The sequence below is a fragment of the Neolamprologus multifasciatus genome, chromosome 13 (assembly GCF_963576455.1).
Source record: "Neolamprologus multifasciatus chromosome 13, fNeoMul1.2, whole genome shotgun sequence".
NCBI classification, from domain to species: Eukaryota; Metazoa; Chordata; class Actinopteri; order Cichliformes; family Cichlidae; genus Neolamprologus; species Neolamprologus multifasciatus.
This window is the reverse complement of record NC_140451.1, coordinates 10547571-10571390: the sequence shown is the minus strand read 5'-3', so window position 1 is coordinate 10571390 and position 23820 is coordinate 10547571. Positions and strand designations below refer to the sequence as shown.

Genomic DNA, 23820 nt, shown 5'->3' with positions numbered 1-23820 from the left:
TTACACATAGTCAATCAGTCCACACACACAAAAACACACACACAAGGACATTAATTTTTCATTTATTTGGCCCCTTGTTAACAATTGTACCGCACTGTTTCTGGCACCAGAGACAGCTGAGCTACAACAATGTCTGGCGCTTATCTCAATGTCTGCTCTCTTCAGGCCACAAACACCTAGAAAAACAAACACTCACATAATTCACTCATTAATAATCTCCAGTGTTTTAAAAGACCACCATTACTGTGGCTTCCTATATGTATATTTTTCTGTCTTTAACAAAATTATTTAATTATTTATTTAACACAATACGGGGACCTCCCTGCTCACAACTCTGTATTATATATATATTTGAGCAGCTTTGCATGACAGTTTAAAATCTGTCTTTAGCTACCTTCTCCATCTCTTAAGCCAGCTTTCTCCTGATTGGCTCCCTTTCACAAACAAAAGATTTGGGTGCCAGTTGCATGGGACTTCTGGGCTCTCACCCAGAGCTGTGTCATTTTCTAACTACTCTCTGGATTTCTAGTTTCATAGGGGCTGCTTGCCAGAATTAATTGGCCCCTTTGGAGCTGTAGTCCAAAGATGTAAATTTCCTGTGGTAGAGAGTGGTCCGCGGGACAGTGTTGGGGGTTTCTGTGCTTACAGCCAGAGCTAGCCATATTAATCTTATGAAATAAAGTTAGTGCGGTGCACTTGTAGTCACAGGAAGAAAAAAAATGGGCCTCTAACCTCACTTTTCTCTTGCAGGTTTTCAATTGATGAAGAGACAGGCTGGGTCGTTCTGCAGGCCAGCCTTGACTATGAGTTAATGCGCCGCTTCACGCTGACTGTGCTGGCAAAGGACGGCGGTGGGGAGGAGACCACGGGGAGGGTCCGAGTCAACGTATTGGACGTCAACGACAACGCGCCACTCTTCCAAAAGGAGGCGTATGTGGGCTCTCTGCGAGAGAACGAACAGACTGTGCAGTCAGTGGCACGAATCAGGGTGATTATAAACGCATAAGGTCGAAGAAGCACCCACACACAAAAGGCGGCGGAGTTTTTAAAGCATGCTTACTGTACAATTTGTAGGCAAAATTACATGCTCTTTACAAGACAGTGTCGTAAATGTGTCCCGTTTATAGCTGCTGTAAAATACCCCATAAACATACACCTGTGACCATCGCGGGTTTTAAATATTAACACTCAAGACTAAAATCAACATCCACAATGGTATTGAAGTGCCGCATAGCAACAGTTTGTTTGGTTGCAATAAACAAACTACGTTGTAAGATAAAAAATAATGTTTATTTATTATTGATTTGAAATGAAATTATTCCACACACTGAGCACTGAGACAGAATATATCCCCGTGTTCTCTTGCACTTATTTGGTACATTCACATAAAAACTACACCCTGCTATACAGAATCTCGCTCAAACCCCACCACAAATCTGACTCCCAGACCTTTTGGCTTTGCTGCCCTTCTCGTCTTTCTTCCGTGTTCCTTCTCTGTTACTGTAATCGCGCAGTAATATGTTTGTCTGCACTGTATCCAAAAAGAACAGGTCAGCTTACTGTGTTGGCCATCAGTCACTGCCACACATAAGGCAGTGGTGCGCAGGCACAGTGGTAACCAGTGGGTCAGCGTTTGCTTTGATTGCACCCACAAGAGAAAGACTATTACATCCCTTGTGGCTTTACGCTGCTACGGTTACACTATGGCAGTTTGCCTTTTGCATTGTGGGAACCGAGCTGATGGCCAGGCTCAGTGCTTTGGCTCGCTGTGTTTGATTAGTCTGAGCTAACCTTAAACGCTGCTGATATTAATGCGCCGCCTCAGGAGGAAGGGGAGGGGGGGAGCCGGTCGCATAATTGTGTGTGTGTCAGCAGTATGCCTTGGAACCTCTTGTGCACACACAAATAAATGTGCGCGCACTCACACACAGAGTACTCCAGGAAAACAGGGAGGGATGGAGGAAACGAAAGAACGCTGGAATAGAAGGAGAGGGTGTTTTGAGAGACAAAGCAAAGAGAGGCTCTTGTGTTGTTTGCTTTTTGCCTTGGAGATTTGTGCCTCCTACCACTGCGCTTATGCTTTCTAGCTAAATCTTTTTTCATTTTCTCAACACTCCTTATTCCTTTGCTTCCTTAGCCGCTCATCTATTTGATTTGCTGCCCCCAACTCCTCTTACCTTTGAGTGGTAATGCAAAACTATTTGTCGGAATTTGATAGAGGAAGACGGTCTGGAAGAGAAAGCCACAGCTTAGGAAGTTGTGGGGGAAGAAAGGTATTGCTTACTCAACACTCTGGCGTTAAATCAAAGAGGAGAGATTTGTGTTATGGAGGGAAACAAGTGAGTGTTTTTGACAGCCTGTCCAGCCTCTAATGATGCCAGTGAGGGCCCAGTAGACTCCCCTCACAGCCGGAGGACTCGTGTTTAAGTTCCTGCCAGCTCGAGAATAATGAGGGGGTGTCATCATTGTTGTTGTTGTTGTTGTGGATTAGACCTGCAAAGTATGGTTTCATCTGTCCTCTGCCTGCTTGGCTTGTCTTGGCTCGGTTGGTGTTCATCCAGTATTGACGCCTGCGCCACTAATAGCCAGAATCAGCTTTAATCTGTCCAATAACATATTGACGCTGACTGACACTTTCCTGGCTGCACATATACACTCAGACTCAAAAACACCCATGCTGTGCAGACATATAGTCACAAATATTATCACTGTCTAATGCAACATCTGTCCCATCGCACTCTGCGAGACTTTGCCTGTCGATAGCTTCTTTTGCACTCCCTTTTCAAGGTGGGAAAACCCCACCATTATTAGACCTCACTGCTCTATATAAAAGGTAAAAAGGCAAAATAAGAGTGCTTTGAGATACCGCCCTGAAACCAGCAGTAGAGGTGGTAATGTACTGTATGCATGTGTAGAAAGCAGATCCAGAAAGCTGAAGCTTTTGTGCACAAAGCACACCTTTGATTCCGCTAAGCCAGCATGCTGTCACACTCTCCCAGCATTACGTCTGCCACCATTAAGACACACTGGGTGTATAAAAAGGCCTACTGAGCCACATGTTAAAGTCACTAACATCGTCTACTCTCGCACACCTTGTGCCCAATCACAGGCTACAGATGAAGATTCTCCTCCCAACAACGTGTTGACATATACCATCATTTCAGCGTCGGCCTTCCCTGATTACTTCCGTATCATCATGGTGGAAGGCTACGCAGGTACGCAGATGTGGTTGAGTTTAAGAGTGTGCGCGTTCAGCTAAAAACAGATTATATATCCAAGGATTGTTTATACATAAATTTTTGCTTGGATTATTTGGGATTATAATAATTATTTGACCAGCAATTTTACTAAGATGTGATGTTTGTGCGCCTTCCTCCAGTAATCAGTGTCATCCAACCTCTGGACTATGAGATGGTTCCCAAGGGCATGATCTATCTGACAGTGATGGCCAAAGATGGGGGAAATCCAGCCCTCAACAGCACTGTTCCTGTTACGGTGGAGGTGATTGTAAGTATAACCCTGCAACATACACACAACAGCAACAACTTAATGACACACAGCCACAACTGAAGGTTCAAGTATCAGTTCCTCCTGCAGTTTTTGCTGACAGCTGTCAACAAATGCAGACACAGAGCAGTATTTTGCGAGTACACAGCTTTTGACTTGGTTAAATCTTCAGCATGTTTTCCACCTGCATAACCCAAATATAAACATGACAAGTATGCAGCCTTATTCAAGCTGTGAACGTTTTCTACCATCCGGTGCTTTGTACATAAGATGAAGACTGATGACCTTAAGCAACAACTGTCACGTCTTGCTATGTACTGTCCATCGGCATTTAGCAGCTTTTATGAAGCCTTGCCTTATGTCTAAAAATGTTATTGACCTCACATTATCACCAACGGGATGTCAAAGACATTTGAATGCTGTTCTTCCAAAGTTATTTACAGCAAACCCGCAAGCAGATGTGATTTGAAGTTTAGTTGTTCTGGGTTCAGGGGTTTGTTAGTTGTTCCAGGAAATAAAACCTGAAAGGTAGGTCTAAGAGGGCTCAAACAGTTCAGTGTAACTAGAGTGCTTGCACAGAGGTCACAGAGGTTAGTAATTGTTATGGCCGAGAGGGCCAGGCTGTGGGTGTGGACTCAAATGCAGACACAGAGGGAGGCAAAACGGGCGTGAACACAGTGCTTTATTTACAGTGCCTAGTTAACTTACAAAGCAGGAAACTATGAATGCTATGAACTGTGGAAGCTATGAACTGAGAACTATGAGGCCAAACTATGAACATGAAACTCTGAGTGCTATGACTAGGTGCTAGATTTCATGGATGGATCCTGGGAATGGAAAAAGGGGCAGCGGCTTGGATGGAGGTACGGAGTCACTATAATGAGAGGAGACAAGTAGTCAGTGGCAGTCTAGTGAATCACAGCTGAAGGATTAGACTGTGGTGGTTAGGGCTTACGTGTTGCAGGTTAAAGTGTCATGCGAGGAGGGGGTGTCCAAGGGGTTCCGGGTGAGGAGTGTCCAGAATATACTTTGAGTGAGGGACTTGGCAGGGAGGCAGGCAGGTGTAGTCCAATGATGTAAAGAGTAGTTTAGCTTGGGAAGTGCGACTGCCAGGTGGGTCCTATGACAAAGAAAACACGGTGAGGAGAAAAGCAGTAGTTAAGGGCTCTCACAAGGGCTTGGCAGCCTAGCACTAACGTGAGTTAGCAGAAGATCTGGCACAGGTCTGTTGTGAATGCTGGTCTTATATGCTGGTGACTTGATCGGAACCAGGTGTGGAAGCTGATTGGAGTCTCTGCCTGAAGGTGGAGCCCAGCGGAGTAGAAAAACCCCGTACTCACCCGGACCATGACAGTAATGCTAAATCTATCAGAGAAAACGTACATTTCCCCATTACCATTGTGCAGCATGCTTAAGCGGCTAGCACTTTTAGGATTATAAACACAACTTTAAAAAAGTTACTAGTACCCTAGCGGCCTTCAACCTCTGTTTTCTTTCTTAAGATTAGCTGATGTGGAACCTGCATGTAACTCATTAAGACTTAAAGATGCCCATTTATTGACTTTATTTGCAACTAATATTTCACAACGTAAATAACTTCTTTATATAGTAACTATTTTTATCAAAGCTGAGATTCTTTCTAATTCCAGACAATGCGACAGAAATCCTTACAGTCTCCCCACTTTTAAGACACTTTTGCCAAACCCTTTAAAAATAGGAAAGAAGCCCACAGAGCTCTTATATCATATGTAGTGAATGAACACTAAGCTTCCATCCACATTGCAGTTTGTGACAGGTGTCACCAGCCTCATCTGGTGGATTGTTTCATATGTTTCTGACTTACATATTGCTTTCAGTATTCCTTCACTGTTTACCTTCTCAATCCTTTTAACCCGTGTCTCACTGCAACTTTGTCTGCAGCTTTATCGCAGTCTGTGCAGCTATCTGAGCTTCCAGTTCGCTTGTCAGTCTTATCAGTAAATGTCTTATTTTGAGGCACTAGAAAAAGTCACAGCTGTCTACTCGCACCCGCACTGCATCACAGATGTTTTAATATATTAAAGGATGGAGGAAAGAAAACACTCTGCATGAGGTTCTGGATTCTGATCCTACAAGATAGTGATTCAGAGCTTTTGATGCATGTTTCCCTGCAAATGTGTACATGAAGAATTCTGTTTTGTTTCGTGGGACAGACCGTATTGTGATGCTATGCACGGGAAATTTTCACCTATATGGTTTCATTTCATGATGCTTTGGGGTTTTTTAGTTATCTTTGAACCATGTTTGAATGCTGATGTGAATGGAGGTTGTTCAAATGTCCTAATTAAAGGCAGTAATGACATCATGCTTGCACGTTCAAGACGACTCGCGTTGGAACTGTGGTCACAGAAAGCTGTCTAATATGTGTCCAAATTCTCACATTAATCAGGGTGTAGGTGTAATATTGTATTTTTGTTGACTAAAAACAGAATGAATATTGACCTTCGCTAAGGTGCAATAAATAAAGCTGTAAAAATATAACGAGCAACCCAACACTAATAAACAGTCTCTCTGCTGGCTCTTAAGCTCATTTCCCATGATAGCCATCAATTAGACATGAAACCTTTTGTTCATAAGAGGGAAAAAAAATGGCGGTAGAATGGATGAATCTAGTTGGAATATTCTTTGATATGCACGGACAGTAATCATATCTGTACACATCCTACAAGAGGGAGAAATATTGTGTAAAACAACTGGGAGAGATGTGCCAAATTCATTATGCTCTCCCTCTCTCTCTCTCTCTCTTGCTGTCCTCCACAGTGTCGTGACTCACACCACAGGGGTTTATCAGTGGCTGGCAGCATCACATACACACAATACTTTGCGCCAGTGTAGCACAGAGCCCAGATAGATAATAGTGCCAGTGACTGTTGTTAAAGTGTTAACATTTCTCAGCGGCTCACACAGTGGGGAAACTCTCTGTGAATAGCCACACAACTGGATGTGTTGGTGTGAATACTCTAATTCAGCAAGTGGGAGGTTGTGAGGAAATGTAAATACTCTTACAAAGTCTGTTTTTCAGCAGAAGCTGTAGCACGCTCTAGTCCGTGATTCCTATCAGTCTATAGGACCTGATTGCTCTTTTGCTTCAGGCAGTGCCATTAGAAGTAATAATGATAATGTTTCTAACTATTTTCTCATATATTGTTGCAACAGTGTCTCAGCTTGAGCATCAATCCATTTATTGTCCAGCCTACTTTTTTTCTCCTAAAGCCACAAAACACCTAACATTGCATTCACTGGTGGGATAGTTAGTGTAGTAGCTTCAAAATAGTTTCTGACTGGACAGTGAAAACAGCAGCCGGCATGACAAAGTGTTTGAAGTCATAAAATAATATATTATAGGGTCTCTCAGCTCAGTAGGCATCTTCAAAGAGATTCCACCAGCACTGATGCTATTAAAAACGTTTGTGCTTCTCACTGTCTTAATTCCCAAATTTGCTAATCTCAGTGTTAATGTGTGACGACAGTTTCAGCAACTCTTCTTTTTTAAGCAACATTAGCATTTTCTCATTGTTCAGCACATTGACTCAAGCTGTTGTTGATGTTTGTACCTCCCCCAGGATGAAAATGACAACCCACCCGAGTTCAGCAAGCAGTCCTACATCATCAAAATCCCCGAGAACATTATCGCCGGTGAGTCATTTCATACGTTTGGGGTTACAGTTTAGTTGCTAGAATACATTTTTCTGGTCGGCGCAGCCAGCACAGCACTTAAACACTCCAGACAAACACTATGTGTTGCACATACAGTCACCACTCACTCGAATTGCCTTACAATTAGGATATACAACAAATGGCTCTGCTGTCTTGGGGCTGTGTTTCCTTTTTTTTTTTTTTTTTTTTTTTTTAAATGTTTTATTTTATTTCCATCCTCTGGCCTGCACTGTCTTATTTGTTTTGATTTTGCATAATGTTTTAAAATTCTCAGTCAGAATAGGATATTGACTATTCAAGGGAAATCACTGGATGCTATATTCATTCTCATGCATGCATTCAAAAGACTCTTTCATCCCAGACAATAGATTAGTTTCCAGTCGCTAGAGGGAAATGAGATATTTGACCGCCTTGTTCTCTGTCTCGAATTCTGCCAGATCCTGGCCAGTTTTTATTCCTCAGACCCGATTTTGAAGGAGCGCATAGCTGAGCTGCTTGGGCCGGGGCTCGAGGTTTAGGAGACTATGTCTAAAGTGTTTGGCCCTGAGCTGAAGGCCCAAGGCTTGGGATGCAAGGCTGCGCTCAGGGCTAACCCTGTGGCTCTGGCTAGCCTCTCATCCCCTCTGCCTGCCAGGGTATTGATCAAGTCTGTGCCAAGTATGGGCTGTGCCAAACAAGCTGATAATCCACTAATCCATAAACCCACTCACTGTCATGCCATCAGTCGAGTTGTGGATGGGGGCGGCGAAGACATTAGCTCTGTGTTTGCCATTTCAGTCTGTCTCTGCTGCTCGTCTATCCCTGCCTTTTTTCCTTTTTCCTAGACTTCACATGTTTTCTCCATGATACTGTCTCTCACTTCAGTGAGTTGTAACTTTCTTTATGTCTAACACCCCCCCCCTTTCTGCAGGGGCTACTGTGCTGCTTGTGAATGCTGCTGATTTGGACGCCTCGCGGGAGTTTGGCCAGGCCTCACTCATCTACTCCCTGGAGGGCTCCTCTCAGTTCCGTCTCAACTCACGCTCAGGTCTGTGTGTGTGCATGGTGTGTCTTTGTACCAGGGACGTGTGTGAATTATTATTTTTTTAATCTGTAAATGTAAGTCTATTTTGTTTGATTTTAAAACAGATTTTAGATTTGACTGTAAGATTTGACTGTGCTGGAAGTGATGGCTTATTTAAATCTGTGTATGCACAACCTTTTGTGTTTTTTTGGTTACTTTGCTTCTGTGCACTTTTTGACTGGCTTGCACCCCGTGTCCACAGCGATCCTCATCAAAAGAAAAATAAATATTTTTTTACTACTCTACAAACTTCTTAAAGTACCTTTAATAAGAACAAATAAAACAAAATGAATACATATAAAATATAATACTGTTTGCTAAAGTAAAGTGAGCTGTCTCTGCAGGGGTTTGCGCTCTCTGAGTGTTTGCTGTTGTTGTTCTTGTTGTTTTCTTTTTCCTTTCTTGGCACTTTTGATCTGATACCATGTGTGTTTCAGGAGAGATTACTACCACAGCACTGCTTGACCGTGAACTGAAGTCAGAGTACATCCTGATAGTCAGAGCAGTGGATGGAGGCGTGGGCCCACAGCAGAAGACTGGGATTGCCACGGTAACAATTTTATATCACTCATCAACCAATAATTTGACCTCAATAAATTCTGCTTCGTCAGCGTAGACACTCCATAGCATGTTTTTTTTCTGTAGTATAAAAGCTATGAGGTACTAGTAATCGGACTTGGCACATCATATTGCATCAGTATAGTCAGTTAATGAAAATAATTTCCCTCTCCTGCTGAATTTAGGTGAACATCACCATCCTGGACATCAACGACAATGCCCCCATGTGGCGAGACGAGCCATATAATGCCAACGTAGTTGAGATGAGTCCTATCAACACTGATGTCATCTCTGTGAGTGTCTCTAGCCCAACTCGTAACTTGACTCATTAGGTGGTCTTACTAACAGTAACATGGGCACACTGTAATAATAATACTAAAATTATTATCTCCACCAAGGCGGTTATGTTTTCACTAGCATTTGTGTGTCATTCTGTCTGTAAACACAATTACATCAATTCTGATATTTTAGGGGTGTAGAGTGGGGTGTAACCTCTGACCTCTCCTTCACGGTGATTGAAGGAGAGTTATTATAGAGCTATTTAAAATAACAGTATGTTTTCAGACTGTTGATACTTTTTGACTAATTTGACTTTTTTTATTAACATTACAGTAAGAAATTTTAACCATTTGAATACATGTACATGTTTTTGAATATTTTTTATATATTTTTTTTCAAAAACTTCATGTGCCATAGCAGCAAAAAAACCACTCGAAATTATGTCAAGAATATTAAAAGGGGGCAAAAGCCTGAACTTTGCACATGTTGGGACTGCAATTACTTTAAAAGTCAGTACTGTGGTCCTGGAGTAGTTTCGTGTAGGACGGATGGTGAATGAATTTAGAAGTAAGTTACTGAATTTTTTATATCTTTTGATTGGTGCACTGCTGTCATTTGATTCTCTTGCTTTTTCCTGTTTTGAATCAGTATTTTGCAGCTTAATTTGATTAATCTGATTTTGAAACGTATGCCAAAGATGTGTTTTTAATTTAAAAAAAAATACTCAGTGTCAGATACAGGGTGATCAAAGTGTGAAGATTGAATCATCCATTTTTTTTCTGCTTTAACTGAAGAACAACATTTGAAATATAGATCTGCATACATACTCGGCTATCGATGGACAAATGGCCGTCATGCATAGGTCATCACAAAGTAAACTCCTTTATTAGCCCAAACTCTCATTGTCCTGCCGGTGTCTTTGGCAATGTGTTGTTGTTAATTAAGCCCTGATTGTCCATTAATTAAAGAGGCGTCAGTGAGTGTAATTAAGGGAGTCCAATTGCTAATTAAAATGTAGCCCGCAGTCATACGCAAAGCAAATTATTCAGCTTCTAGGCAGAGAAAGAAGCAAGAACCCATCTTGCAGTGCAAAAAAAAGTGAAATGAAGAAACGGTGGAGAAAAAGAAATGGTAGATAAGCTTTGCACTGCTAAAATGTTGCCACTTTTTCCTAATCTCCTGTAGTTATTCCTCAGTTGACTTCTTTCATGGTGCATCCAGCACTGCGCTGCATACTGTATGTGTCTCCATGTGCACAGTGGACAGACACAGTTGCTCCTCTGACCATTTTTCAATAAATCTGACCACCCAGGCTTACAGTCCTGTAATTGGCCCCAGTGTAGCCCTGGCCCAGCCAGTGTTTCCATGGTGACAAGAGGCCACCTGCTGAGTCCTCCTGGAGGTGTCCAGTGAGCCGATGAATTTGGCCGCTGTGTCCAGTGCAAGGATCAGCCCACTCAAATCTCAGAGAACCCCACCATCAATGCTGCAGCCTCCACACACACACAGACACACACCGTAAGCCTCCTCGAAGATCGCCTTTCAAAACAATATTCCCCTCTCTGCCTCTCTGCAGTCAGACGAGGACCACAGTTCAATAGACAAGGCTAATATATTTGCTCTCCATCTTTTAATGTGCTCTGCTCGGGCCAGAATTGATCATTTCAACGGGCCCCGGTCAGGCACTTCTCCCTGTCTTATATCACCTGCCTTTGTCTGTGCAGTTGCTAATCAATGAGGCTCTGAGATGCCTGCCTACCATGTCCCCTTAATAATTAAATACCTGCAAAACCTTTGTTCCTCTAATGACCAATTAACCAGTTTCCAGCATTTTTAGTCAGCGCTTTGAATAATTGATCAGCTCTTTAAAAATCAGCCTGTGCTTTAGCTGGGCTCCCGGCTTCGTGGATTCATCACCCATCGCAACTCTGTGTCACAAAATGAGACATTACTATTTTTCTTTTAGCTGACTGATGTGTTTGGAAAGTTGAAAGGAATTATACACGATGCTCAGCTGCTGTTATTCTTTTCCCTCCCTCTCTCGTTCCTCCTCCTTCCTCTTCCTCCTTTCTTTTTTCACCAGAAAAGTTCTGTTGCAGATCATCCCTTTATCTTTAAGTTGTTTTTGCAAAGTAAACCACTAATTTAGCTTTTTATATATCTCTATATGTGGGTGATATATGTGTGTATAGTAAACGGTTTTAAGGAAGCTGTCTGAGGAGCTCAAGCAAATGAAAGTAAAGGGTTTTCTTTGCTGGTTTCTGTGTCCAGGTGTTGGCAGTGGACCCTGACAATTGGGAGAATGGGACAGTGATATACAGTATCAATCCAGAAAATCCTTTCTACACCATCAACAGCAGTACTGGGAAGATCCGCACCAGTGGGGTAACACTGGACAGGGAAAGCACAAACCCCAGGGACACGGTTCTTATGAGGACTATCGTCGTGTCAGCTGTCGACCGTGAGTAGTGTGTTACAGTATGATGTTGGTTTGTGCTTGTAAAATGCTCCTATTAATTACAGGGGATCCAAAAGCAAGCTTAAATTGTAATGTGTCATTATCACGTTATAGTTTTCAGTTCTCAGCGATGAGCCTCTTGCTCCAAGCCTCATTTCGAAAGTTTTATGTTGACCATGAAACTCTTTACGGTGGCTAATAAACTCCTTTGACCATGAGATATGGTGTGTGTGTATGTTTGTGTGTGTGTGTGCGTGCATATAAATATATCTTTATCTATCCCTTTGGCGCCCTCTTTAGGTGGTACACCTCCACTGCGTGCATCAGCAAGCACTACAGTATTTGTCAACCTGCTGGATCTCAATGACAATGACCCAACCTTCCTTAATCTGCCATCTGTGGCTGAAGTACCCGAGGGACTTCCCATCGGATCTTCATTTTTTAGGGTAAAATAAAAGACTGGTGCTTTGTAAAATGGTATTCCATTGCATTTGGGGTTTATTTTGAACATGTTAAAATGATGCAAGGAAAAAATTAAAAGTGAAAATCATAATAATCATGTTCAAAAAGGACTCGGGAGAAGCATAAGTTTGTTTAATCCCTATTGTTTTGTTTAATACTATTTAGTGACTAATTATCCACTTTTTTCATTTTAAGCTCTGTCCGATCATAAATCCTTCCTTACAATTTGTTACATGGATTTCATTTTATAACCCATTAATGCACTAGGACGTGTAAAAAACTAAAACATTCCTGTGCCCTGCTGGTGGTCTTTATCCTTCAAGCTCAGGTCCTCTTTGAGGACCCTACCCCTCTCTCTGCCTGAGGTTTTCACGCAGTCGGTTGTGGTCATATTCTTGATGTACTCATGGATGTTTGTTGTCTCATCCTGGACATCCTGGTTTTGACACTCACTGGTCCTCGGCCTCCTTCTGTTCGCTTAGCGTGCATAGGTGCTGGATTTGGGTTGAAACAATCCATGCATGGTGAGGAGCCTTCTTGTCTTGATGTCAGTAGCTTCTACCTCCTCCTTTGGCCAGCTTATTATCCCAGCAGGGTATCTGCTCAGTGACAGGGCATAGGTGTTGATTGCCCAGATCTTCTACTTCTCATTCAGCTGACTCTTCAGGACTCGCCTTACTCTCTGCAGGTATTTGGGGGGTGCAGTTTTCCTAATGGCTTCTTTATGATTCCCATTTCCCTTTGCAATTTCCAGGTACTTGTAGCTTTTTTAGATGTCTACAATGTTGCCTTCTGGTAGTGCAATCCCCTCTGTTCGGACTAATTTCCCTCTTTTTGTTACCATCCGACTACTGGTACTATTGGTAAATCCTGCACTTAATGGTGACTTGTGCTATTGACTTGAAGTTGGCCTCCAGACACAGTCATAAGCTGTCTTATAGTCAACCCATTGAGTATACATGAGTACAGATTTTCTGATCATTTATAGCATAGTGAGGTCCTGCAATCCAGTCTCAGTACCAAAGAAGTTAGGATACTGTGAAATGTAAATAAAAACAGAATTGCGTTTAGAATGAGACATTTTAAATTTGATGGAGGCAACACATCTCGAAAAAGTTAGAACGGAATCAACAAAAGGCTGAAAAGGTAAGAGGCACTAAATAGAAACAGCTGGAGGAACATTTTGGAACTACTGGAGTTAAATAGCAACAGGTCAGCCAGATGATGGGGCATAAAAACGTGAGGTAGAGATTCTCAGAAGTAGCGATAGGTAGAGATACACCCGTGTGAAAAAATTATCTTTACAAATTGTGGAAGATTTTCAGATGAATCTTCCTTGATGAAGCATTGTGAAGACTGAATATATCAAAATCTAAAGTGCATAATATCATTAAAAGTCTCTAAAAATCTGTGCAGTCCATGATCTCCAGGCCCTCAGACAGGTCTGCATTTACAAGGTTCATTCACAAATGCAGGTTAAACTCTGTCGTGCAAAGAAGAAGCCATATGTGAACATGATGCACAAACACTGCCATCTGCTCTGAGGCAAAACTTTAAAATGGACTGAGGGAAAATGGAAATCTGTTCTGTGGTCAAACTGACTGAAATTTGAAATTCCTTTTGTAAAACATGGATACTGACTCCTTTGGATTAAAGGGAACAGGGACCCTCCAGTTTCTTATCAGTGCTCAGTTCAGAAGTCTGCATCTCTGATGGTATGGGGCTGTGTTAGTGCCTATTGTCTTGGCAGCTTGCACATCTGGAAAGGCCCCATCAATGACGACAGGTATATTCAGATTTTAGAGCGACACATGCTCACATCCAGGAACGCCTTCCTTATTTCAGCAAGACAATACTAAACTGCAGTTAATGCCATACGACAGTACGGCTTTAGAGCAGAAGAGTGCGGACAAGATGAAAAATCGTGAAACATCACGAATCATAATGAATCATTTTGAATCATCACAAACCAAAAATAGGACAAAGAATACTCTTGAGTTTTGAGCAACAACAATCTTGCTGCTGTCATCAAATTCAAAATGAGCTTACACTTTTCTCAAAATGGTCAATTTTAACAGTTTAAATATTTGTTGTGTTTCCTGCATTTTATTGTGATTAAATTTGGAATTATTAAATGTCAAAATAATTTCATTCTGTTTTTATTTATATTTTCTGTCCCGACTTTTAAGGGAGGATTATATTATCATCATATTTAGTGAAGATAGGCGATGACAGACAGAAACACAAAGTCCTAAAGGAATTTCTCATTTTTAAAAAAAAAAAAGACTTTGACTGCCAAATAACACTGCAACACTGAATAATAAGTTTTAATCAGTTAAAATAAACATAATTTAACCACATTTTATTCACCATTTGCTATCTGTTACCCTGTGAGTAATCTTCTATGGGTTTTCTTTTCTCTGTATCGCTTCCTCTCTTTCTTCTGTAGATCCAGGTTGAGGACCCTGACGAAGATAAGAATGGTTTGATTACACTAGCTTTACAGATGGGAATGCCTCGCCTCGATTTCTACCTGAACATCTCCACTGGCGTCCTCACCTCATCGGCAGTCCTGGATCGTGAGCGGATCGAACAGTACCAATTGAGGATAATTGCATATGATGCGGGACGGTTCCCTCGTACCTCTACATCAACCCTCACTGTCATAGGTGAGAAATTCAGATATAATTTACCTTTGCTTTCTCTGAAATTACCCTAATGTGAAAGTTGAAAACCAAAATAATAAAATAATAAAGAGTTGCTTCATTACGGCAAATAGCCCACCTCTGATTTCTCAAACATCTGCTGAATAAAATGCTGCCACCTGCTGGTGGGATTTGTAAAACCCCAAATGGGGACTGGGCTGATTGCTCTGGATGTGACTGAAGAAGATTGGAAAATCTGCTGCCATTAGCCAGAGAACAGCACACCTGAGCAAGAAAGGCAAAAAGGAAAAAAAATGTACTACTCACTGCACCACCCTGCTGCCTTTATTTGTCCTCATGTGCATCTATCCATGTGTCCTCGTGTCTTTCTGTGTGTGGCGTGCGTCAGTTCTGGATGTAAATGATGAGACGCCCACCTTCAACCCTCGCGTGTACAATGTTTCCCTGAAGGAGAGCGTCCCTAGAGACCACACTGTAGCCCGCCTCAGCTGCTCTGACAACGACGCGGGTCTCAACGCTGAACTTAGCTACTTCATCACAGGTCAGAGGTCACAGTGGGAGGTATTTTTCTGTGTTCTTGAGTTAAAGTTTTTAAAGCCACGGGAGACTTTGTGTGCCACCCGTACCTTCCTTCAATCCATCCATGCGTGTGAGAGTTTGTGTATGTGCTGAGCTCCTTTGCATGTGCCTTTTACTACATGCAGATATGAATGCGCTTAATTTCTAAAATTGTGACTTCTTTTCATTTTTAGATGGTAATCAGGATGGTAAATTCAGCGTGGGTTTCAGAGACGGTATTGTTCGGACAGTGGTCGGTCTGGACAGAGAGACGCAAGCAGCGTACACTCTGATCATAGAAGCTATAGGTGTGTCATAAAACTTGATCTTTTGTCTTTGTCATTTTTACATACTGTGTGTTTATAAATGTATTTTATCTTCAAAGTTGCTCTTGTTTCTTTGTGCATGCATGATAATGGTGTAAGAAAAAAAACTGCCTGCACATCTGCAGTGATTTCAGACCATTGCTCAACTGCCTTTGTTCCTGTGTGAAAAAAAAGAACAAAAACTCTGAGGTTTTCCTGTTTTGGAAAGCATTGAGTGGGGGTAGCTTATCTGCCGAAGAGGCCAGAGACGCCAGCGCTGGGAGAAGAAGCAGAGATAATGTAAAACTGTGCACATTGTCCTCATTCAGCTGAAAATGACCCAGTTTTTAATGAGTCAAGTATATTATATAAAAAGTCTCTTTTAGGAGGACTAATAGATTATTTAGTCTGTGTCAGTGACTGTGTCTGTTTCTGTTATCAATGTCTAAAATGGATGTTAACCTTGAAACTGATGCAAACGTGTTTGTTTTTGCACATAGACAACGGTCCGGCTGGCAGCCGAAGGACAGGCACGGCTACCGTGTTTGTCGAGGTGCAGGACGTTAATGACAACAGACCCATCTTCCTCCAAAACAGTTACGAGACCAGCATACTGGAAAGTGTTCCCCGAGGAACCAGCATCCTTCAGGTGAAAAATACACACGCCCACACACAAACACACGCTCATATATACTGCAAAACACATCCTGACAGAAATGGCACTGTTAGCGAATTTAAAACTCAAATTTATTTCCTTAAAACACAATGAGTGAGTTACAGTGATCTCTTTTTGGCTTGGGTTACATTTTGTCTTGTCCATACAGGGAGTCCCCCCATAATCTGAGACTAGCGTGACTGTGTTTGTCTTAATGTGTGTGAATTTCCAGATGGATGGGTTTCGGTGCATCAGAGCAACAAGAGGTGTGATGTTGGGTAGCGATGCTTGAATTTGAGTGAAAATATAGTAACAGACTAAAGTGATATTCTGTCATCTGAGGCTTAATTTTAGCCTCCAAGTCGTTTTGCTGGTGTCTTGTGTTAAAGTTTTCTGTATTGATTTCTTTTGCTCACTGTAAAGTCACTTGTGACTACAGCACAGAGCTGTGATGAAAAAGATCGCCTGTGATCCAAACTTCAACCTGGGATCAGTAACAAAAATATGCTTTTTGATTATCTACATTTTAAATATTTTTCCTGTGTTTTATACCAAACTTCCTCCACCTAGCATTCAAAGAAGGTTAAAGAAATACTATAAATGCACTCTTCCCTCTCTCCTGGTATTAGTGATGTTTGCTGCACAGTCAATCGTCCTTCAGGTGCTCTTCAAGTCAGATTTCGGTAACATAGTCAAATAGACACGGCACAGTGAGGTGGGGTTCTCCGCTGGCCTCTGGCTGTGTTGTCTGTTGAGTTGGAGGCAGGGGAGCGTGTGTGCTCTCGCGCTCCTGCGGCCTGCGATGAGGCGGCCGTCTGAAGGAGAGATTGTACGAACGCCGATACGAGCCCAGCCTCTTCCACACCTTCAGCTGGGGCTCGCTGGACGTCCTCCTTCTACGAGTCGAACTCTCCCCCGGCCCGCAGCTCGCCTCGGAGTCCCCGTCCTGTTCAGAGGGCCGGCACACTGCCAGGAAGGCTGCAAACCCTGCCAGCAGCAGCGACAGCCCCAGCACCACCATGATGGTGAATTCTGGGTCGTGGATGTCTGAAGAATAAGATGGGGGCTGTCGAATGGTGACAGAGGTGGCAGCGGTGGTGAGGGTGGACAGAGTGAGGTTTTCTGTGTTAGAAGTAAAGGTGACGTTGGAGCCGGGATCAGTGGTGTTCATATTGTCTCGGTTCTGGAAGGAGAAAGCTATATTAGTCAGGATGTTTCAGAGATTGTGTAAGTGTTGGTTTTAGTCTATTTGGCTAATTTCAGTGTATGCATGTGTGTGGGTGTGTGTGTGTGGTCAGCTTCCACCAAAGTGCCATAACAGCTCTCTTGACGTGCTTGCATCTCCAGCCAAGCCTAGCTTTGCTGACTAGGTTTATTTTAGGCCTATTCTCATGTTTTTGCTTAATTAGGCTCATACACTCAAGAGCTCATTATACACAATGACACACATGCACAAATATGCATAGAAACGCCTGCACACACAGCCAGATGCAGGGACTGTTTGGCATTTGCGGCAATTATGTAGCTATTAAATCAAGGACTACAAAACAGTCAATGCTTGACAGGCTTTCCTCAATGTAAAACAAATTGGGTTTATTAAATTGCCCTCTTGTAAAATGCAAGGAACCCACCTCTTCTACCCCAGTCTCCAATTACCCACCCCCGTCCCTCCCTCCCATCTTCAGCATAGTAACATTTGTAAATGTCATCGTCCTTAATTCAGTGGAGACAAAGCATGGCTTATCGGTTTAAGGGAAACACATTGGGACGTGAAATTATTTTTAAGACCAAATGCCAGGAAAGCTGTGAAAAGGCCAGTGGAGCAGGATGGCTCGTTAGAGAGTCAGTTCATTAGTCAGCGCCTCCAAGCACATACGCCGCACTCGCATGCATGCACACACGCACAAACACACGGCTATTCAAACGCAAACTTTCTTTGTCACCCACACATATTGTAGCTTGCACATATTCGTGATTAGACGCGCTGTTCTTAAGCTCGGCAGCCCGGCTCTAAGGTGCTCTCCCTCTGTTTCTCCCCACATTGTTGCTCCTCCAGATCTGACTACTCAGCTAGTTTTGAAACCAACAAAACTTTTTTCTAGCACGCTTTGTTTGTCAGATTCACATTTGCAAATTTAACTGACTGTGCGCGCAATTTCTCTAATAATTAATTTCTAGTAGAAACAAAATGAATTCTAGCAATATAACATCTCCAGAGATTTCAATAATTTACTGTTGTGGTATATTCTGAAATCCCTTGAAAATATATACTCACGCTGACACTTTGGAGACTTAAAGCAGGACTTTGCTTCGTTCCAGTAGTTGAGGTCAGATCTGTTTTGTAGATCCACACTTTGTAACTGCACGCTCTTGTTTTTCCCCCCTCAAACTACAGCTTTTCCCAGAAACAGAGGGGGAAACGCTGGGGAGGAAGAGGGGAACGGGGTTGAAAAAGGGGGTAAAGTCTCAGGAACTGCATCACAGAAGTAATACATCTCAGCTGCTTTAATGACAAGGAGCCAAAGACAATAAAACATTTTGTCAGTCACACAGAGTCTTAGTATTTAAAAAAAAGCTGTGTGTCTACACCACACGATTGCACTTCCAACATCTGGCTCCGCAATGTAGCCTTGCACTTTCATGCACCCCCTTTTATGGACCAAGTGGTGCATTCCGCTGTGTAGTGCCCTATTCATCACTCACCAATCTGACCCCCAGCCACTTTTTTTCCTCCCGTCTCCCCCTCCCCTCACCTCCTCTTTCTCCTCTCCTCTCTACATCTCTTTATAAAACTAATGAGACTGAAGTTGGGCCCCTCTTCACAGAGGGAGTGAGAGCGAGCAAAGGAGGACACACAGGGCAAGACAGAGACCGCGAGAGTGTGGGTCTCACTATATGTGTGCACCTGACTGCACATGTAAATGTGCTTGAATGAGCGCTTCTTCTGTGTGCAGTTAAGTCTGCACTTTGTAGGCACCTCCACAGATTTTGACACATTCACAGAGAAGCGAGGTGTGACATAAAGTCGGCCTCATCCAGTGCCGGCGACAATGTTGGATTCAGAAAGTCAGTCGTATGACATGGCCCATTCACCAGCAGCCCAATAGGTTTCACTGTTTATCTGTGTACGCTGTGGAGTCATGCTGTCTGTGCTGAGATTGGCTTTTTTGGGTGTTTCTGGCCATCTGCCTGTAACACAGAGAGAGAGAGTTTATTGCTGCCAAGCTGCGAAGAGGTTGTTGTGGCAACAAGACACTGGGCACCCGGCAATGTGTGGTGCATGGGATAGTATACAGATTTCTCCCTCTGCCTTGACAATTATTAAAAATGCATATGAAATGTTCTGTCTATCATCGGAGAAAGAGACTAGAAAAACTGAGATGCTCAAACCTTGTGGTAACCAAGTCCAACTGTTTAAGTCTGTCGTGATTTTAGTTTTGAACAATGATAGCTCTCACATAAAGTTGCAATAATTGCCATTAGACTATCACTTTTTTTTAAAGCGTGCCATTGCCAATTTTAAAGCAAAAACAACTGCAGAGCTGTTTCCTTTCCCGGAGCTGGTTTGCTTTTCCATGTTATTTAGCATTTGATTAAGTTCAGTGATCCTGTGCAGATGTTTTAAGAAAATGCAGATGTCTTTTTTTGTTGTTTTTTTCATTTTTGGTCTGTAAAGGTTCAAGCTACAGATGCAGACCAGGGAGAGAATGGGAGAGTCCTGTACAGGATCCTCACTGGTAAGTGTCGCAGTCCTTTAGAAAACCTTTGCACGTGGTCATCCTGTTCGCTGATTGAATGTCTACAAGGCTAAACACAGTCTCAAAATATGTGACGGCAGCTTTGTCAAGATACGTTCTTTAGAAAATCACGACATAGTGAAATTCTCAAGATTCACTGATTTGATCATTCCTCTTGGTCCCTCTGCTTTAGCTTTACTCAGTGTATATGAGTCAGGTCTTGCCAAAGAGTCAAAGTACTTGTGATGACGGGCTCTTTAAACAAGTTGAATTTGCCATGTCAGTAAATGAAATAGCCCACGTAGTGGACTTCAGTAAACCTAGGTTAAATTTGCATTTTTGTTCAGGTCTCTTGGCTTCGTCTCACCTTCCCTTCCTTTCACTGTCTCTCTGTCTGTGCGCTCGTGTTTGTGATGCGTGCAGGGAACAGCAACAATCTGTTCAGTATAGAGAGAGACACCGGACTGGTGACAAGAGGCCTCAGGGCTCTGGACAGAGAAACCAGCAGCTCCCATATGTTGGAAGTGGAGGCGTACAACAGTGATGAGGGCAGCATGAGGAGCTCTGTGAGGGTGAGAAGCAGAGAACCCACATCCGATGAAAAATATATTATATGTGCATTATAATCAATTTGTTTGGAGGTGAAATTATTGTCTTTTATGTGGCTGTTCGATATATTTATTTAGGAAATATGAACCGTCTCCTCCTCAGGTGATCATATACGTAGACGATGCCAATGATGAGGTGCCGGTGTTTACCCAGCAACAGTACAACCGTCTGGGCCTGAGAGAGACCGCTGGCATCGGCACCTCTGTGATTGTGGTGCGTGCCACTGACCGTGATACTGGTAAGTTCGGTTTCAAATATGGCAAGAAAAGGGAATGTTTGATTCCAGATCTTTTTAATAACCATTCAGCATCAGGTTTTCTTCATCCAACACCAAATGGAAATACATATTTAGCATAGCTTGTGCCTTTGATCATCAGCGTGCAGATCAATAAACCTAACACTAGTGGGTGCCTCCACAACGAGAACAAACCAACCTCTTCTTTATTTTTTTTCCCCTCTGGTTTTGTAACTATGGTGTGCACGAAACATCGCAATTGGCATTTAAATCACTACTTCTGCTCCATGGCACAAACTTCCTCTTATTCACTTCCCGTCGGGTAAAGTGTTGCTTAGGCAGCTTCTGACGCATCTTGTGCCGTGACATACATTTTCCAAAACATTAGATCAGGATCAGGCCTGAAACTGAAATAAACATCACATAGCCAAAAGAGCAGCGTTGACAACTGTGATTAATAAAAAACAGACTTGAGGAAAAAGGTTGCGTTTTGTAACTATAGCTTCATCGAAACAATGTTACAAACTTTTAAAGTTATTATTCTTAGTAACAGTAGGTGGGGGGAAAAACACCTTTTTATTATAAGTTGTTTTTCTTTGAAATGACACCTTTTTCCTCTCTTGCTGTTCAGGTGATGGTGGAGCTGTCGCCTACGCCCTCGTATCCGGCTCAGACCGCAAGTTTGAGGTGGACGTAAGCACCGGCCTGGTTACCACTGTGGACTACCTGGACTACGAGACCAAGACCTCCTACCTCATGAACGTCTCAGCCACTGACCAAGCTACGCCATTCCACCGCGGCTTCTGCACCGTTTACGTCACGTTACTTAATGAGCTGGATGAGGCCGTGGCCTTCTTCTCCGCTGGTTACGAGGCTTCGCTTCGTGAGAACATCGCCACGGGCACAGAGGTGGTCCAGGTGCAGGCGCAGTCCGCCGACAACTTGAACCAGCTGAAGTACCGTTTTGACCCCGACACGTCACCCGCAGCTCTGGCCCTCTTCAAGATAGACAGCGTCACGGTGAGGAAGAGGTGGAAGAAAGCTCACTGATGATTTGATCACAATGTACATGCCTTGTTTTCGTGTGTGTGCACTTCAAAGGCTGCGCCTACCTTCCGTCAAATATGCTTCATCCATTAACCGCAATGCGACTCAGTAACAGCTCGTCCCTGGTGATTTAGGCTAACACTCGTGTTGCTGTATGACTGTAAGCTGATCAAAGTGCTTTAGGTGCTTTGAAGTCATTTGATTCCTTTGATAGATGAGAAATGGGGATTCCTTTGTTGATTTGTGTGATACTTGTTAATTTTCTTCTGTTTTCGTCGCTGTCACACTGGGACTTACATCTTGTATGGACTCTATGATGGTTACGGTATCTGCTGATACGTGTCTGTGTGTTGTTTCAGGGCCGCATCACAGTGACAGGCCTGCTGGACAGAGAAAAGGGTGATATGTACACGCTGACTGTTGTCGCTGATGATGGAGGACCTAAAAAGGACTCCACTGTGGTACGCCCCTTTGTTGTGAATGGTGTTGTTTCGGGCCTACCCCTCCTATTATTGTGCCTTGTGGATTTATTACTTCACGTGTTTGTGTCTATTCTGGTGCAGAAAGCTAATGGCCTTCCTCTTTTATTAATTGCATCCCTCACTGGAACTGCAGAAGGTAAGACTTTATGTTCTTTTTATGGTGCCCTGAATGTTAAGTACAACAGTAAATGTGTTTGCTGTGTAACGTGATCATTATGTTTTGTTTGCCCGGGTTTATGGTAAGTATTACTTTGCAAATGTGGAATTTAACCTCCATTCGATCGTACCTCTGTACAGGTGTCCATCACCATTCTGGATGAGAATGACAACAGTCCAGAGTTTGACATCACATCTGATATTTCACGCGCCATCCCAGAAAACACACCCAAGGGTACAAAGGTGGCAGTAGTTCTGGGAAGGGACAGAGATGCTGGTTTAAATGGACTGGTGAGGGTTTTTTTTAAAACAGCAGAAAATAATGAAAGATCTTCTGTGTGTGTAGCGCTTAATATCATATCGTTTACTTTACATTTTACTGCACTTAACAGCTGACAAAGAGCAAAAAAGATGTTGCTTCCCAAATATGGTGCTTTATTTTTTTACTTCTTAGTTCCTAACACATCCTGAATCAAGCAAGCGTGCTTTCCCGGCATCTCAAAAGTGAATGTGACATTTATAACTTGTGTTTCACTTATTTTAGGTTGTGTATCTCTTAATCTGGCACGAGTACTACAAATATTTACTTCCTCAGATTGCAATACAAGAAGTCAAATTAAGCTTATTTCAGTTTCACATCGGCTCTTAGATTTTGGCATCTCGATGGCCAACTTAAGCTGCCAGCGTCACATTTTCCTTTTTTGCTACTTCCTACTGCGCAGGTTGTGGACTCTCACTTCTTATTTCTTCATTTACTTTCTTAATGTGAAAGAAACGCTATTAAAAATACCCACATTTTTATTTTTGGTTGCAGTAAGTAGAAGTAATCATCTGACATTCGGTCAGTGACTGTCTGCCCCCATTTTTCTTTCACTCATTCTGACTTGTTGCTCTTTGCCAGGTCAATTTCACTCTGGTGGCAGGCAACATGGAAGATGTGTTCATGATCAAGACTGTGAACAACACTTACGGAGAGGTTTATGTCAATGCTCCTCTGGACAGGGAGTCTGTAGACCGCTATCTACTGAAGGTCAGATTACTATAGTTACTGTAGGACAGTTTTACCAGACACCTGTGTCTCTTTCACATTCATGCTCTAAACTTACACCTCATCCCCGATTCAGCACAACAATGAACTAATTACTTGTCATACTTTTAACCAGGAACTCCAAACACATTTTACATGTTGGGCCACACACATAACCCCCCTTTCTGTCACTGTTTAGGAAGTTTAATTAGATATTAAAATCATTGAAATATCTCTGTATATAAAAAAGAAGTGCAATTTCAACATTGAGTCTTGGTCAGTATGATGCATTGAGGTTAAATTCTAAGAAGCGTGTAAAA

General features: G+C 42.6%; 2 protein-coding genes across 3 annotated transcripts in view; one reads left to right on the top strand and one right to left on the bottom strand.

The window, feature by feature from the left end:
• Positions 1-23820, top strand: part of cdh23 (cadherin-related 23) — a 182808-nt gene that overhangs the window by 124827 nt on the left and 34161 nt on the right. The window contains exons 15-35 of one of the 2 annotated variants that reach the window (XM_085182044.1): positions 751-988; positions 3110-3215; positions 3380-3507; positions 7110-7182; positions 8114-8230; positions 8704-8816; positions 9010-9117; positions 11375-11564; positions 11862-12007; positions 14473-14692; positions 15078-15230; positions 15442-15555; positions 16053-16201; positions 19884-19944; positions 20368-20516; positions 20656-20791; positions 21420-21808; positions 22195-22296; positions 22451-22453; positions 22615-22764; positions 23375-23503. In XM_085182044.1, coding sequence (XP_085038170.1) covers positions 751-988; positions 3110-3215; positions 3380-3507; positions 7110-7182; positions 8114-8230; positions 8704-8816; positions 9010-9117; positions 11375-11564; positions 11862-12007; positions 14473-14692; positions 15078-15230; positions 15442-15555; positions 16053-16201; positions 19884-19944; positions 20368-20516; positions 20656-20791; positions 21420-21808; positions 22195-22296; positions 22451-22453; positions 22615-22764; positions 23375-23503 — 2974 coding nt within the window. Of the gene's footprint in view, positions 1-750; positions 989-3109; positions 3216-3379; positions 3508-7109; positions 7183-8113; positions 8231-8703; positions 8817-9009; positions 9118-11374; positions 11565-11861; positions 12008-14472; positions 14693-15077; positions 15231-15441; positions 15556-16052; positions 16202-19883; positions 19945-20367; positions 20517-20655; positions 20792-21419; positions 21809-22194; positions 22297-22450; positions 22454-22526; positions 22765-23374; positions 23504-23820 lie in introns of those variants that run through there. The other variant, XM_085182045.1, reaches the window with a different exon arrangement.
• LOC146505089 (uncharacterized) lies at positions 16286-18766 on the bottom strand. Its single transcript, XM_085182051.1, has 2 exons — positions 18483-18766; positions 16286-17390 (listed from the first exon to the last, which is right to left on the bottom strand). Exon 2 carries the CDS (start codon positions 17376-17378, stop codon positions 16881-16883), a length of 498 nt encoding a protein of 165 aa, XP_085038177.1. The 5' UTR covers positions 17379-17390; positions 18483-18766; the 3' UTR covers positions 16286-16880.